This window comes from Peromyscus leucopus, chromosome 2 (genome assembly GCF_004664715.2).
Source record: "Peromyscus leucopus breed LL Stock chromosome 2, UCI_PerLeu_2.1, whole genome shotgun sequence".
In the NCBI taxonomy this organism is placed as follows: Eukaryota; Metazoa; Chordata; class Mammalia; order Rodentia; family Cricetidae; genus Peromyscus; species Peromyscus leucopus.
In genome coordinates, this window is record NC_051064.1 from 126,819,721 (window position 1) to 126,836,722 (window position 17,002).

Here is a 17,002-nt window from a genome sequence, read left to right on the forward strand (position 1 = left end):
ACGTTGCCTCCACCCCCACAAAATAGGAAGTGGGAGGAGCCTTTTGGGGGGCAGCGGAAAGAACAGCTACCAGATTCTCACTCCCACTCCACCCCCACCTCAGCGCACAAAGAAGAGGAGCGGCTGTGTCTTAGACGTCCTCTCCAAAGGATCCTTAGCCTCCAGGGCCCACTGCTTGAGACTGGGACTGGGAAATGTCCTTGGGGTAGTGGTGACCAGCTGGCTGCCTCTCTGCCTCCAGCTCTTGAGAAGGAGGAAGGGCAGAGGTTTGGAGTCAGGAGGAACTAACATTCAGTACTACAGAGGTCAAGCTTTTGGGTGCCTTGGAGAAATCTTTCTTCAAAGCGCCTACTAGGGATGAGAAATCGGCTCTGTAGTCTTCTCCTCTTTTCTTTCTTTCTTTCTTTCTTTTTTTTTTTTTTTTTTTTTGAGACTGGGTCTCTTGTAGCCCAGGCTAGCCTTGAACACGCTGTGTAGCTGAGGATGACCTTGAGTTTCTTATGTTCCCGATGCCTTCTTTTCTAGGGAACAGGGAACAAGAGATATCTGGTTTCCTAAACATCCTGCTCCCTAGAGGTGATGGGGAGGGGTTGGAGTCAAAAATAATGAAAACGGTACTGAGAACTTGGGACCTGCTATGTAGGGAGTTTGGTTTGGTTTGGTTTGCGCTGGAGATGAAACCCAGGGCCTTGTCCATACAAAGCATGCACTCTACTCCTGAGCCGTACCCCTTTCCCAAGGGGTTTTTAGGTTTCAGTCTGAGCAGAGATGAGACCTTATAGATCAATACACAGGCCCCACCCCCACCCTTAATTCAAAACTGATGACTCTGAGGAGATGAGTCCCAAGAGGCACAAAGAGAAAGCAGGGCCAAGTGCAGGAATCACAAGCAGAGAGACGAATAATCAGAAGTCAGGGAGAGGCTCCACCTCCAGTCTGTCCAGAACCGCCCTGCCTGACAGCAGGCTGGGTGGGGTCAGGCGGCTGGCCGTGACTGTGACTCAGGTTTCTGTGGGCAGCCAAGGCAGCCTGCTGGGAGGAGCCCAGACCGACAGACAGGCTGGCCAACTGCAGTCTTCACCTCAGCTGTCCTCTCTCCTGGGAATGTAGGAGGCTCTTGTCTAGCTGTGCTGGTCTCCCAAGGCTCGAGACCCCTGTTTTCCTCTGCCCTGTTCACAGACCCTCATGTCCCCAGATCCTCACTTTGTAGCCCCTCCTGAGGTCCTGGCACAGGATGGAGAGTCAGGGATCTCTGCCTCTAGGGAGGCCCCAGAATGTCTGTGCCACAGGGAGAAGGGTATAATAATGACTGGCCCCATACCCTCAAGGAGAACCCTGGGCCCCTCCAGCCTTCTCCCAGCCTGGCTAGCTCGGTATCTGGACAGGCCAGTTGTCATGGTGAAGGCCGGTTGGTGGGGAGCATCATAGTATACAGCTGCTGCAGAGTCAGGCAAACAGGCAGAAGTGATCCCCAGCACAGTGCCTTCAGGGTTGACCACTAAGGAGAGTGGCAGGGGCCAAACCCAAAGGGTTGTCTGTGGTCAGCGAATAGGATTTTGACTGGGTGATGGGGGAGGAGGGTTTGGTCGGCGAGCACATTCCTCAACGTTTGTTGGGCTGTGTTTTGATTTGTTAGACTGTGTTTTGATAGCGCAGCTAGAAGGGAATCGCATTTACTCTGTGCCTTTTCTGTGCCCAGTATCTCTGCTAATATCGCATCAATCTTCGCAGCAACCGAGGGCACTCCAGCACCTGCCCTCAGATGGCAGGCCTGGGATTAGAACTCGGCACTGACGGCCACCACAGCTGGCATCTTTGTTTTCTGGGAACTAGGCAGTGTCCGCTGTTTCAGAGAAGGGAGGGTGAGAAAGTGACCAGCGACTTGGAATTTATTTTAAAAGACTGGATCATCAGGCCACAGGTGGTGGGATGCAGGGGCTGGCTGTGCTTGGGGTTTGCGAACAGATGGCAGTTTAGAGAGAAAGCCGTTAACTAGCCTGCTACCGAGAATGTGGTCATTCAAACTTTTTATAATGAACTTAGATCTCTGTGTGGGCCATGGCCAGTTTTCCGGGACGTCCTGGGAGCTTCTGGGGCTGAACTGCCGCAACAGAAGCAGCCAGTTCAAAACAGGGACTTTCCAAAACCAATCCGGGAGACGGAGGAATTTGCAGAGCTCTCGGAGCCAGTCGTGGGGGAGGGAAGTAAGGACACTGTGGACAATACAGGGCTATCACAAGGTGCGGGTGCCACCTAGCGGCCACAGTGGTACAGCCAGGCCGGCGGTCGCGGCACTCGGGGAGCCGCGGCGCTCGCTGAACAATGGGCGGGACTTCCGGTGGGACTGTCGGGTGCTGTAGTCTGGCTTTGGTCGGCCGAACTACAAGTCCCATGGTGCTCCGCGCCAGACTGCGCAGGCGCGGTGAGGCGGGGCCGGTCAGAGGCTGAGGGGCCGCGGCTGGGTTGAATCGGTGTCTCCAGGGGTCTGGAACCAGGGCTGCGACGAGGTGAAGCGAGGCGGCGTTGCACGGTGGGCACCATGTCGAGGCAGGCGAACCGTGGCACCGAGAGCAAGAAAATGGTAACTCTGAGCGCGTAACCCGGCGGGCCGGGCGGAATTGAAGCTTCCTGGGAAAGGGCCTGGTGCTGGCGCTCCGAGTGATTGTCAAGAGTACTGCTGTGAGCTGTGGGCTGGGGAGGTCCCGTGATGGGTCTGTCCCTAAGCGTCAGTGCTGGGGCACCTTGGAGGACCCCTGAGTTTCCTCCCCTGCTCGCTACGCCGGGGTCTCTCGAGGTCGGGTGCAACTCTGCACTAGACCAACAACAGCGACGGTAATCAATAACAGTAACAACCACTTACTGATCTCTTAATGTGTGTTTGGTACTAGGGCATCACTTACATTATGTCATTCCCACAAGGTAACCCTACTAGGTGGATAATGTGATGGCCACCCAGGAAGAGTTAGGATTTGAACTCATGCCTCTCCACCTCCAGAGGGAATGTTTCAGACTACTGAGTACAGAGTCTCTCACTGTGCTGTGGGTTTTGTGAGCTTAGATAGTGGTCTTGTCAGAAGGAAACTTTCCACCTACGACATGAAGTGGTGAGCCAGCCTGAGTACTCCGTGGTCCCTCTAATCGTTGAGAGGATAAGGGAGGATTGCTGTGGTTTCTTTCCCATCCTGGGAGTAGTGGGACAGAATATAATCCCCAAAGGCTGGGCTGGAGCTGGAGAGAAGGTAGATAGCAGTTTTCTCCAAGCTAAGAGGCTTTCCTGGCAGGTGTTTCTTTTTTTTTTTTTTTTTTAATCGTAGTCTTTTTTTTGGGGGGTGGGGGTTGGTTTTTCAAGACAGGGTTTATTTGTGTAGCCCTGGCTGTCCTAGAATTAGCTCTGGAGACCAGGCTGGCCTCAAACTCAGAGATCTGCCTGTCTCTGCCTCCCAGTTAAGAAGAATCACATGAGTAAGATTTCAATCACAAGGAGAAGCCACACCTGGTAAAAACACATTTTTCCCATGGGGCATCTAAACAAATAACAATAGACAGTTGTAATAAGTAATCTGAAGCGAACTCCTCTCCGATAACCTGGGAGGAGCATGAAAACACGTTCCAGGAACAGTGGGCACCACCACCGCTGGCTTCTTAGCTTATTTCGCCAAACTGCCCATGTCATGGCTTTGTTTTGGAATTTAAAACTCAGTATCTGGGGGTGGGGATGTAGATCAAGTCGGTAGAGTATCTGCCTCCCATGTTCAGGGCCCCGGGTTTAATTCCCAGCACCGTATAAACTAGCTTGGTCATGAATGGCTGTAATCCCCAGCACTGTGATGGTAGAGGCAGAAGGATCAGGCATTCAAGGTCATCCTCAGCCCATAATAAGATGGATGCCAGCCTGGGCTACTTGAAATCTTTTTTAACACACACAGACATACAGAGCGGTGCTGGAGAGGGGGATCACAGTGATAGAGCATCACATTGGGGATGATGGAGCTCAGTGGCAGCGTGCATATGCAGGATACTCTGAGTTCAGTCTAAGGGGACCTATGTTGGTACTCCACTCTAGACAGGATGACCAGATTCCCTTCACACCTTCACGTCTTATACCAAGAACAGCCTCCACAAATGGAAGCTCTGCTATTCCAGGCTAGTTATTAACCTTTTCTCTCTCAGAGCGCTTTCGAGAAACTGATGATAGCAGTGAATCACCTCTACACAAATATTAAATACACAAACTCAGTGGCTAGAGCTGGGTTCAATCCTAGCACTGCAAACATCAAGTGCAAAACACATCATACCTGTACATTTGTTTGCCTTTCCAGGTTTTGTGGGCCTCTAAATGTACTCTATGGATTACAAGTTAAGAATTGCTTTCGGGGGACTGAGGATGTAGCTAAGCAATGCATACACACACAGAGGAAATTAATTAATTCCTGGAAGAAGTAACAATAGTTGAAGAGAATGTTGTGCTAGAAAACAATGTCATGAACAGTGCCCTGTTGAAGAAAATGCTTGTGTTCCTTGGCATTCTCAGTTAGTCATTGGTTTTCTTAGCTATGAAATGGGGACAGTGATACTAAGGTTAGATGAGATAGTGTTAAGTTTAAGGGATGGTGTTTCTTTGGTAGATAGGAACAGAGGTATTTATTCCTTATTCTTTATATCTTGTTTTCAGTGTGTGTTTCTTTTCTTCTGGAATCAGTATTGATGTTCTTTGTTTCTTTTCTTTTTTTTTTTTTCCAAAGATTTACTTATTTATTATGTGTACAGAAGAGGTGCAGATTCATTACAGATGGTTGTGAGCCACCATGTGGTTGCTGGATTGAACTCAGAACCTCTGGAAGAGCAGTCAGTGCCCTTAACCTCTGAGCCATCTCTCCAGCCCCCGATGTTCTTTGTTTCTGTTTTATTTGTTTGAACCAGGGTCTTTCTACATAGCTCTGGCTGACCATGAACTCACTCTGTACACCAAGCTGGCCGGGGACCCACAGAGATCCACTGCCTGCCTCTGCCTCCCAAGTGCTGGGATTAAAGGCATTCACCACCACACCTATTTATTGAATATTGAACTATTTTTTAAGGGTTTTTTTTTTGAGACAAGGTTTCTCTCTGTAACAGCCTTGGTTGTCCTGAAACTCTTTTTTTTTTTTTTCCCTTTCATAGGTTTACTTATTTAATTGGGGATATCTTAGTTAGGGGTTACTATTGCTGTAATGAAACACCATGACCAAAAGCAACTTGGGGAGGAAAGGGTTTATTTCACTTACGGTTGTTTATCATCATAAGCAGTGAGGGCAGGATCTCAAGCAGAGCAGGAATCTGGAGGAGGGAGCTGAGGCAGAGGCCATGGTGGGGTGCTGCTTACTGGCTTCCTCATCAGGGGTTACTCAGTTTGCTGGCTTATAGAACCCAGGACCACCAGCCCACAATGGGCTGGGCCCTCCACATCAACCATTTTTTTTTTTTTTTTTTTTTTTGAGACAGGGTTTCTCTGTGTAGTTTTGGTGTCTGTCCTGGATCTTGCTCTATAGCCAGGCTGGCCTCGAACTCACAGAGATCTGCCTGGCTCTGCCTCCCGAGTGCTGGGATTAAAGGCCTTCACTACTGCCTCCCTGCCCCCATCAACCTTTAATCAAGAAAATGTCCTACAGTCAGATTTTTTTTTTAATTTAATGTTTTATTTGTAGATTGTGGTTACATTAAAGCTTAAAAACACTGATAGATTATTTTCAAAGGTATCACAAAGGGTTATCATATATTAAAATAAAATTAAAACATGCAAGTATATAAATATCAAAAGCCATGTCATATTCTTAAACTTTATGTTGCCATGGTGAGTCAACTGTGAAAGGATGGATGAAAAGGTCTTTGAAGGGAATAATTCCTCATCCCGTAAAAGGGTGTTGACCAGTTATCTAGTAAGTGGTCATAGCCACAAAAATCGCAGTATCTCAGTTGTGACAGGAACCAGTATTGAGCAGCAGGAAGGAGCATTTCTTGGTTATTCATGGCACAAGAGCTGCGACCCACACACTGCAGCTGACAGTCAGATCTTATAAAGACAGACACACACAGACAATACTGGGGATTGAATTCTGAGCACTGGCTTCATCATCTTTTGAAAATGCTTTACTTTAATAAGGAAGTAGTAGTGGTAGATATACTGACATTACAGGGCTATAATTAATTGAAAACGAATATAGCCAGGCATGGTGGCTCATACCTTTAATCCCAGCACTCAGGTGTCAGAGGCAGGTGGATCTCTGTGAGTTCGAGGCCAGCCTGGTCTATAAAGCAAGTTCCAGGACAGCTAGAGCTGTTACACAGAGAAAACCTGTCTTGGGAAAAAAAAAAAAGAAAAGAAAGAAAAGAAAAGAAAAAAAGAAAATGCTTAATATAAAGCTGATGGTATGTGTGTGTGTTGCCAGCATGTATGTCTGCATACCATGTGTGTGTCTGGTGCCTGGGGAGGTATTGGATCCCCTGGGACTGGAGTTATAGACAGTTGTGAGCCACCCCCCCAGCCTCCAGGTGGGAACTGAACCCAGGGCCTCTGGAAGAGCAGCCAGTGCTCTTAACCACTGAGCCATCTCTCCAGCTCTGCACCACTTCTGTTTTAGAAGTATGAAGACCTTGAGTTACACATTTATGTGCTCTTGTTCTGAACAGGCCAGGTCCATAACAGGCTGGAGGGGACTTGCATCTAGTAATAGAAGATGTGGAGAACCTGAGTGAGGCTCCCCACTCCCAGATTCCAGGCACATCTGTGTTGTGGCAGTGAGCACAGCTGTCTAGGACCCTCCCTGTCTTTTCCTACTGGTGAACTGGGGAGCTGCACGTGTAAGGAGCTTCATCACATTGTGATTTGCATATAATTTGGCAATCATGGTGGGCGGAGGCTCCTGGAGTTCATCCAAGGGCTCATTAATAATGGAAGGAAAGCGCTCCTGACTTAATGCACCCGTGCCAGCTCTCCGGACTGGTAACAGCTGGATTGCCTCCATCCATTCATGTTCAGGCCATTCTAGTGCCAAACCCTTGACTTTACTAAGAAATCATTCCTCCTTAATAGCTTCCTTTCAGTTGCCATATTTGGCAAACGGTCTCCTGGAGATGCCCTGCTCTGCCTGTTTTAGTTGAGTTCAGAGAGCCTCCTGCTCCCAAAATTGATTTCCTTTGACTCTAGTGCATCTAAGATTTGTTTTAATTGAGGGGGCTTATTAATATTGCAGTCATGGGATAGAGCGGATGCAGTGACTGCTGCCTGGGAAACACTTGGGTTTCGTCCCCCCAGGCTCCTGTTTCAGTACTTAGCTGTTTAACCTTGAGCTGATCATTCCTCTTTCTGGTCTCAGTATCTCTTCTGGGTCAGTCACTACCCATTCTGCTTTACTGAGTTTTTACAAGATCAGAAAAAGTAGCCTGTTCTGGACAGGCGTGGTGGCTGATGCTTTGGGTTCTTGCCTCAGAAGTCCTGAAGTCAGAGTGACTTCCTCCACATCCTGAAGCCTCTCTTCAGAAGGGAGTGGCAAAGTGGCGATCTTGATCGAGCCATTATGTTGTTGTTGTTGAGCCTTATTTCTGAGGGGATCCATTGGAGTAGATGTGCTGTTGATATGTTTCTCAGGGCTGGGGACGTACCTCAGTAGCAAAGTGCTTGCCTGGCGTGCCCAGCGCCCTGGTTTGCTCCTCAGCACCACAATCACAAATACATTCTTCACTTTAACTCCAATCGTGATTCTTCACTGCCAGCAGGCTTGGTGGTTTTTTTTTTTTTTTTTTTTGTTTTTTTTTTTTTTTTTTCTGGAGTCTTAGTATCTGTAGTTCCTCTCACACTTCTGTCTCTTGGTGTGTGTGTGTGTGTGTGTGTGTGTGTGTGTGTGTGTGTGTGTGTGTGGTACTGGGGACCAAACCCATAGGCATGTACTATATCATTGAGTGTATCACCAGCCTAGTATGAACTGAGGCCAACCTAGGTGGAACTCACATTGAAATCATATGTGACTTTGGTTTTTCAAATGTTTTTTGCATTTATTTATTTATCTATTTATTTATGTATGTATGTATGTATATATGTGCACACACATGTGCCATGGCACCTGTGGCAGGGGTCAGGGGACAATTTGCAGGATTTGTTCTCTCTTTCCAACATGTAGAGCTACAGCATCAAACTCAGGTCATCAGGCTTGTTGGCAAGGGTGTTTGCCCTCTGGGCCATCTTGCTGGCCCCATTTTTCTGTTTTTAATGTGCGTGCATGTGTTGTTGTGGATCAAATTCAATGCTATGGATCAAACTCAAAGTACTCTATCGACTGAACTACACTACCCAGTCCTAGTAAAAGTTCTTTCTTTCTTTCACATTTTTTTTTTCCGAGACAGTGTTTCTCTGTGTAGCTTTGTGCCTTTCCTGGATCTCGCTCTGTAGACCAGGCTGGCCTTGAACTCACAGAGTTGTTATTTGTTTGTACATGTGTATATATCTGTATATGTGCATGTGCCTGAGGTTAGGGCCATCCCCTGGAGCTGGAGTCACAGGCAGTTGTGAGCTGCCTGATATGGGTGCTGGGAATCGAACTCAAGTCCTCTGCAAGAACAATACATGCTCTTACCCACTGGGCTATCTCTTCAGCTCCCTTTTTCTTTCTTTCTTTCTTTCTTTCTTTCTTTCTTTCTTTCTTTCTTTCTTTCTTTCTTTCTTTCTTTCTTTCTTTCTTTCTTTCTTTTTTTAAAGATTTATTTATTTATTATGTATACAGAAGAGGGCACAAGATCTCATTACAGATGGTTGTGAGCCACCATGTGGTTGGTTGCTGGGAATTGAACTCAGGACCTCTGGAAGAGCAGTCAGTTCTCCTAACCTCTGAGCCATCTCTCCAGCCCCTTTTTTCTTTCTTTCTTAAGGTTTCTTTTTATTTTAAATTGTGTATGTGTGTGGTGGTAATCTAATTGTACTGAAATGTGATTTTGATTGTATGTTAATAAATAAAGTTGCCCGGGGGTCAGAGCTATTAGAGCCATAGCAAGAGTGTGGCGGTGGTGGCACACGCCTTTAATCCCATAGATATCTGTGTGTTCAGGGATATAGCCAGCATTGGAGACATATGCCTTTAAGACCTAGGGGGCTGTACATTCAGACAGTGACGAGGCAGTCACGTGTTTGGGTTTGCAACCAATGAGAAGGCAGAACAAAATACTTTAAATAGACGAACCGACAGGAAATAGATTCTCCTTCGGGAAGCTGGGACACCGCAGGCGGAAGGGTGAGATTTTAACTCTGAGCTCTGACCTCTCAGCTTTCTCTTTTGCATTATTTCTGTGTTTCTTATTTAATAAGACGGTTGGTTACATCTATATATATATGTGTGTCTGACGTTGGTGGGTACGTGCATTTGAGTGTCGGTGCCCAAGGAGGCAGAAGTCTTGGATTCTCCTGGACCTGGAGTTGTAGATGTTTGTGTGCCTTCTGTGGGTGCTTGGGACTGAACTCAAGATCTCTGCAAAAGCAGTACATGCTCTTAACTACCGAATTATCTCTCCAGCAAGAGTCTCTATCTTAAAAAACTTGTGTGATTTTTAGCATGGTAGGTCTGTCACAATCTGCCCCACTTCTGGAACCAGTTTCTGTTCCAGTTTGCCTTCTACTGACGTGATAAAAACTATGAATAAAAGCAGCTTGGGGAGGACGTGGTGTATTTGGCTTGCCTGATCCAGTCACAGTCCAACACTGAGGACGTCAGGGTGGGAACATGTAGGCAGGAACTAAAGCACAGATCAAAGAGGAGAGCTATTTACTGGCTTGTTCTTTTTGTACAACCCAGGGTCACCAGGTTGGTGGCACCACTGAGGGTAGGGCCTGCCTGCCACATCAGGCATCAATCAAGGGGCTGGAGAGGAGGCTCAGTGGTGAGTGCTTGTTGCTCTTGCAGAGGACCTGGGGTTCAATTCTCAGCTGCCCGGCTATCTTTTTAAACTTTTAAATTTTTGTTTTCTTTTTTTTTTTTGGTTTTTTTTTTTTTTTTTTTTTTTTTTTTTTTCGAGACAGGGTTCCTCTGTGTAGCTTTGCGCCTTTCCTGGAACTCACTTGGTAGCCCAGGCTGGCCTCGAACTCACAGAGATCCGCCTGCCTCTGCCTCCCGAGTGCTGGGATTAAAGGCATGCGCCACCACCGCCCGGCTATTTTTCTTTTTGAGACCAGTTTTTCTGCATATCCCTGGCTGTCTTCTAACTCACTCTGTAGACCAGGCTGGCCTTGAAACTCACAGAGATCTGCCTGTCTATGTCTCCCGAGTGCTGGGATTAAAGGCGTGTATCACCACTACTCAACTATAATTTTATTTTTAAAGATCATTTATTATTATCTTGTGTACATGTGTGTGCCTGCGTGAGTCTATGTGCACCATGTGCATGCAGGTGCCTGCTGAGGCTAGAGGGTGTTGGACCCCCTGGAAATGAAGTTCTAGGCGGTTGTGGGCCACTGGATGTGGGCCCTAGGAACCAAACCTAGATGCTCTGGAAAAGCAGTAGGAACCCTAAACTGAGGAACTCCCCCCTCCAATATTGTATTCTTTTTAGATTTATGCACTTTTTAGAAATATTTTAGCATTGTGTCAAAAGGATCATTTATCTGGGCCCGCCCCGCCCCCATGTTGGTGACTTTGAGGAGAGGTTATCTTCAGGGTAATGGGCTCTCTAGGACTCCCTTCTCTGCCAGCCCAGTCCCATGAGTTGCCAGCTCTTCCCATGGGCATCAGAGAACCCAAGCCTTGGGAGTACAGCTTAACCCCATGCCAGAACCCTCTAAGGCAATGGTTCTCAACCTCCTGATGCTGCGACCCTTTCATACAGTTCTTCATGTTGTAGGGACCCCCGACTATAAAAAATTATCTTCATTGCTACTTCGTAACTGTAATTTTGCTACTGCTATGAATCATAATGTAAATACCTGTTTTTTCTGATGGTGTTAGACCACCCCTGTGAAAAGGGTTGTTTGACCCCGAAGGGGTCATGACCCACAGGTTGAGAACACTTGCTCTAAGGTGTGGGGAAGCTGTTGGTCACATCTGCCAACACACAGAGGCTGGTATGAAAGTGTCTGCCTTTGCTCCATCTTTCACAGACTCCAGTGAGTGGCTGTTCCTCCCACGCTAGGTTCAGGTGACCCACGCTGTGGTAGACTGGGTTGGTGGGTTAGAAGATGTGTCTCTGTAGCCAGTGTGTAGTGGGTGTGGATGCCCTCCTGTCATGCTGGCCGCTCCACAGGGGTGCTGTCCTCCAGACATAGGCATCCAGGTGGCCTTCCCTTGGAATCCTGGTGGTTGCAGCCAGGCTGACCCAGCTGAACCCCCACTTCGTGCTGCTGGGTCCTGATGGCCTTCTGATCTCTTTCAGAGTTCTGAGCTGTTCACCCTGACCTATGGAGCCCTTGTCACCCAGCTGTGCAAGGACTATGAAAATGATGAAGATGTGAATAAGCAGCTGGACAGAATGTGAGTGAGCGCCTCCCTCACTAGACGCAGCAGCAGGCGCGCAGCACACCGAGTGTGGCTGTTCTGTGAGAGGCCAGCATTTGGGTCCAGTTTCCACTGAGCTCATTCGTGAGGGTGTTTGGGTTATCCCCATCTTCTCTCTTAGCCGACAACAGTCCTATGTTTAGATATACGACATTTTGTTTACATAGAAGACATTATATAAGATGCTGTGACCCCTTAATGGTCTGTTCTCTGATTTCCTTCCAAGGGGCTATAACATCGGAGTCCGACTAATTGAAGATTTTTTGGCACGCTCAAATGTTGGAAGATGTCATGACTTTCGGGAAACTGCAGATGTCATTGCTAAGGTCGTTTACCTGGGCCGCCTGGCCGCTGAAGCTAGCCATTGGGAGGCTACCTACCACTCTCACTGTCTCCCTTAATCTCCCAAAAGACTGATTGGGCAGCTCTTTGGACCAAAGAAGCCTTGTTGGTGGTTTGGAAATAACAGATTAGGAAAGAATCAAGAGTGGTTGAGGTCTTTCTTGGGCATTCTAGCCTCGCTGTAGCTGACTATAGTGGTGTATGCCTGTGATCCCAGCACGTGGAGGCAGACACAGCAGAGTCACAACAAGTTTGTGGCTGGTCTGGTCTGAATTCTAGATCAGCCATTGGCTCTATAGCAAGATCCTACCTACAAACAGATGAAGCCAGCAGGTTTGTCTGTCTCCCTGAAATTTAAGCCCGATTCCTCCACTTTGAAAGTGTAGCACAGTATCGAGGGATTTGAGAATATGCATTTGGGGCCAGATGTGACTCAGGCCTGTAATTCCAGCCCTGAGAACACAAAGGTAGGATGATTGCTACAAATTCAAGGCCAATGTAGGCTGTGTAGTCAGCTCCAGGCCAGCCTGAGCTACACTGTAGGACCCTGTCTCCAGAAAGAAGAAATAAAGCAAAAATAATTCCTCATTCAGATTTCAGTTGAAAGCAGCTGCCCTTCCAGTGAGACAGGCAGGCAGATAGTGAGTTAGTGTGTAATTGTGTGACGCCTGGAGGGATGGAGTCCTGCAGATAGTGAGTTAGTGTGTAATTGGAGAGATGGAGTCCGGCAGATAGTGAATTAGTGTGTAATTGAGAGACGGAGTCCAGCATGGCTCCTCTCTCTTCCCCAGGTCTCTGAAGATTTGGAGGTCACCGTGTTGTCCTAAGTGACCCTTTGCTGACACATTCCCAGTTGTAGAGTTCTGTCATTCTTCGCCAAAGTGCTATTGTGTGTTCCCTGACAGGTGGCATTCAAGATGTACTTGGGCATCACTCCGAGTATCACAAATTGGAGCCCAGCTGGCGATGAATTCTCCCTCATCCTGGAAAATAACCCGTTGGTGGACTTCGTGGAGCTTCCGGATAACCACTCATCCCTAATTTATTCCAACCTCCTGTGTGGGGTGCTGCGGGGAGCCCTGGAGATGGTGAGTGCAGCTCTGGGGGGTGTGTGGGGTGCTGCGGGGAGCCCTGGAGATGGTGAGTGCAGCTCTGGGGGTGTGTGGGGTGCTGCGGGGAGCCCTGGAGATGGTGAGTGCAGCTCTCTCGGGGGTGTGGGGTGCTGCGGGGAGCCCTGGAGATGGTGAGTGCAGCTCTCGGGGGTGTGGGTGCTGCGGGGAGCCCTGGAGATGGTGAGTGCAGCTCTCTCGGGGGTGTGGGGTGCTGCGGGGAGCCCTGGAGATGGTGAGTGCAGCTCTCTCGGGGGGGGGGTGCTGCGGGGAGCCCTGGAGATGGTGAGTGCAGCTCTGGGGGGGGTGTGGGGTGCTGCGGGGAGCCCTGGAGATGGTGAGTGCAGCTCTGGGGGGTGTGTGGGGTGCTGCGGGGAGCCCTGGAGATGGTGAGTGCAGCTCTCTCGGGGGGGTGTGGGGTGCTGCGGGGAGCCCTGGAGATGGTGAGTGCAGCTCTCTCGGGGGGGGGGGGGGCTGTTTGGTAAGTGCTTATCTGAATGGGAGAGAAAAGGCTTCCCCAGCCCCTTGCTGTCCGAGGGGTTAGGGCTGCTGGTACAGGATCCACGGCAGACACGAGAGTACTGTCAGCAGTGGGTTCCCAGACGGCTTTCGGGGCCTCGGGCTGAGTGGACTGAGGCCTTCTCCTCCTTTCTTTTCTTTTCTTCCTTCCTTCCTTCCTTCCTTCCTTCCTTCCTTCCTTTCCTCTCTCTCTCTCTCTCTCTATCTTTCATTTTTTTTGAGACAGCCTCACTCCAGCCCTAATTAGCTTGGGAATCAAATTGCTCAATATGTAGACCAGGCTATCTTCGAATTTGCCCCCAGCCTCTTCCTGTGAAGTGCTGGGCTTACAGATCAACGACACTACATCCAGTGTGAGGCCACTGTCTTCAGTGTTAGAATACTGGAGCTGGCAACCCTGTCCCTGTGGAAATTAGTCCCTTTAAATAAATGTTAGGAGCCGGTTGGTGTGGCACATGTCTTTAATCCCAACACTTGGGAAGTGGAGGCAGGCGGATGGATCTCTGTGATTTCCAGGCCAGCCTGGTCTACAGAGCGAGTTCCAGGACAGCCAGAGCTACATAGAGAAACCCTGTCTTGAAAAACATAAACAAGGGACTGGAGAGATGGCTCAGAGGTTAAGAGCACTGACTGTTCTTCCAAAGGTCCTGAGTTCAATTCCCAGCAACCACATGGTGGCTCACTACCATCTGTAATGAGATCTGGCGCCCTCTTCTGTATACATAATAAATAAATCTTAAAAAAAAAAAAAGAAAAAGAAAAACATAAACAAACAAACAAACAAATAAATAGTTTGGGCCAGATAGTGTTGGTGCATGCCTTTAATCCCAGCACTCAGGAGGAAGAAGCAGGAGGATCTCTGTGAGTTCAAGGCTAGCCTGATCTACAGAGCTAGTTCCAGGACAGCCAGGACTACACCGAGAAACCCTGTCTCAAAAAACCAAAAACAAAAGTTTGGAAGTTTCATACATTTATATAATTTATATATATAGTGAATTTTAGTCATCTTCACATGCACACATCCCAGTCCATGGGCATTTCTGGTCTAGCCTCACCCTGAGGGGTTCACCAGAGGCTGTGATTAGACACCCCCTTTCCGCTCCTCAGGTCCAGATGGCTGTGGAGGCCAAGTTTGTCCAGGACACTCTGAAGGGCGATGGTGTAACAGAGATCAGGATGAGGTTCATCAGGAGGATTGAAGACAATCTCCCGGCCGGAGAAGAGTGAGCAGCTCTAGGACTCTGGGGCAGCCAGGAGCAGCGCCTGCTGGGGGAGAATGGTGGGGCGCTCCCCTGCCCCCGGAACTCAGAGACTTTCGAGCCGATGTTCTATATTCTTCTGACCTTACCTCCATTCTTCACGCTAATAAAGAGCAGACTGGTAGTCTGCTTCCCTACAAGTGTGCACTTCAGAAAGGGGATTCTCTGCTCCGTTTCTCTTCAGAGGGGCAGGAAGTACTTGCCCTTGGCTAGACTAAAAGAGTTCAAACCATTTTACATTCGTGTGACTTTTCCAAAGCAAACCCCACTTTGACCCCCTTAAGAGACAAGCCTGACACATCTGCTCCCGAACCTTCTCGAAGCCCTTGGCTGTGGGGAGTCTTGGGTTGTGGAGGGAGGAGAGCGCTGGGAAGGGGTGGGTGAGAGTTGTTGGCTGTAGTGACATACTGTAGTCTTGCCAGGCCACGGAAGCCAGCCATGCCGGAAGCCCCGGCCTCTGGGAAGCCACCCAGGTCCAATCCTCCCTGCTGTTTGGAGGCACCATCTCCTCTTTTTACGGAGGGTCCATCCTTTTTTCTTACGAATTCTTCAATAAAGACACATTCTTGAGTGGAATCCCAGTCCTGTCGTGTTTTCCTTCTGCTCAGCATGTGAAGTCTGAGTAGAAAAGAGCAGAGCGTGTGAGCCCTGGTGCCGGGTCCTGCTCACAGCAGCAGATGCTGGATCTGCCCTGGGTGTTTCGTTGGTAATTCTGTTTTTATGGAGAGGCTGAGGTCAGGCTGCCTGAGGTCACAGAGCTGTCAAGTGGAGGGACACCCGGCTTTGAAGCGAGGACGGACAAAGCCCCTGTTCTTGATTTGTTCTGAAGCCCGGTTAGCACTCAGTCACTCAGGGTGCACTCAGGTTACACTCAGGGTTCACACTCAGGGTTAGCACTCAGGGTTAGCACTCAGGGTTAGCACTCAGGGTTCACACTCAGGGTTCACACTCAGGGTCCGCACTCAGGGTTCACACTCAGGGTTCACACTCAGGGTTAGCACTCAGGGTTCACACTCAGGGTTAGCACTCAGGTTCACTCAGGTAGCACTCAGGGTTCAGCACTCAGGGTCCGCACTCAGGTTCACACTCAGGGTTCAGCACTCAGGGTTCGCACTCAGGGTTCACACTCAGGGTTAGCACTCAGGGCACTCAGGTTCACACTCAGGTTAGCACTCAGGTCGCACTCAGGGTTCACACTCAGGGTTAGCACTCAGGGTCCGCACTCAGGGTTCACACTCAGGGTTAGCACGTCGCACTCAGGGTTCACACTCAGGGTTAGCACTCAGGGTCGCACTCAGGGTTCACACTCAGGGTTCACACTCAGGTTAGCACTCAGGGTTCACACTCAGGGTTGCACTCAGGTTCACACTCAGGGTTCACACTCAGGTACACTCAGGGTTAGCACTCAGGTTCACTCAGGGTTCAGCACTCAGGGTTCAGCACTCAGGGTTCACACTCAGGGTTCAGCACTCAGGGTTCACACTCAGGGTTTCACACTCAGGGTTACACTCAGGCACTCAGGGTTCACACTCAGGGTTCAGCACTCAGGTTCACACTCAGGGTTCACACTCAGGGTTCACACTCAGGGTTAGCACTCAGGGTTCACACTCAGGGTTAGCACTCAGGGTTCACACTCAGGGTTCAGCACTCAGGGTTCACACTCAGGGTTAGCACTCAGGGTTCACACTCAGGGTTCACACTCAGGGTTAGCACTCAGGGTTCACACTCAGGGTTCACACTCAGGGTTAGCACTCGGTTCACACTCAGGGTTAGCACTCAGGGTTCACACTCAGGGTTCACACTCAGGGTTAGCACTCAGGGTTCACACTCAGGGTTCACACTCAGGGTTAGCACTCAGGGTTCACACTCAGGGTTAGCACTCAGGGTTCAGCACTCAGGGTTCACACTCAGGGTTAGCACTCAGGGTTCACACTCAGGGTTCAGCACTCAGGGTTAGCACTCAGTCACACTCAGGGTTAGCACTCAGGGTTCACACTCAGGTTCACACTCAGGGTTAGCACTCAGGGTTCACACTCAGGGTTTAGCACTCAGGTTCACACTCAGGGTTCACACTCAGGGTTCGCACTCAGGGTTCACACTCAGGGTTAGCACTCAGGGTTCACACTCAGGGTTAGCACTCAGGGTTCACACTCAGGGTTCACACTCAGGGTTAGCACTCAGGGTTCACACTCAGGGTGTCAGCACTCAGGGTTCACATCAGGGCACTCGGGTTCACACTCAGGTTACACTCAGGTTCACACTCAGG

General features: G+C 49.2%; 1 protein-coding gene across 1 annotated transcript; it reads left to right on the forward strand.

Annotated features, from left to right (window-relative positions):
* Nucleotides 1–2,404: 2,404 nt before the first annotated feature.
* On the forward strand, nucleotides 2,405–15,312 carry Trappc3 (trafficking protein particle complex 3). Its single transcript, XM_028885431.2, has 5 exons — nucleotides 2,405–2,581; nucleotides 11,386–11,483; nucleotides 11,734–11,833; nucleotides 12,755–12,937; nucleotides 14,585–15,312. Exons 1-5 carry the CDS (start codon nucleotides 2,540–2,542, stop codon nucleotides 14,702–14,704), a joined length of 543 nt encoding a protein of 180 aa, XP_028741264.1. The 5' UTR covers nucleotides 2,405–2,539; the 3' UTR covers nucleotides 14,705–15,312.
* Nucleotides 15,313–17,002: the final 1,690 nt, after the last annotated feature.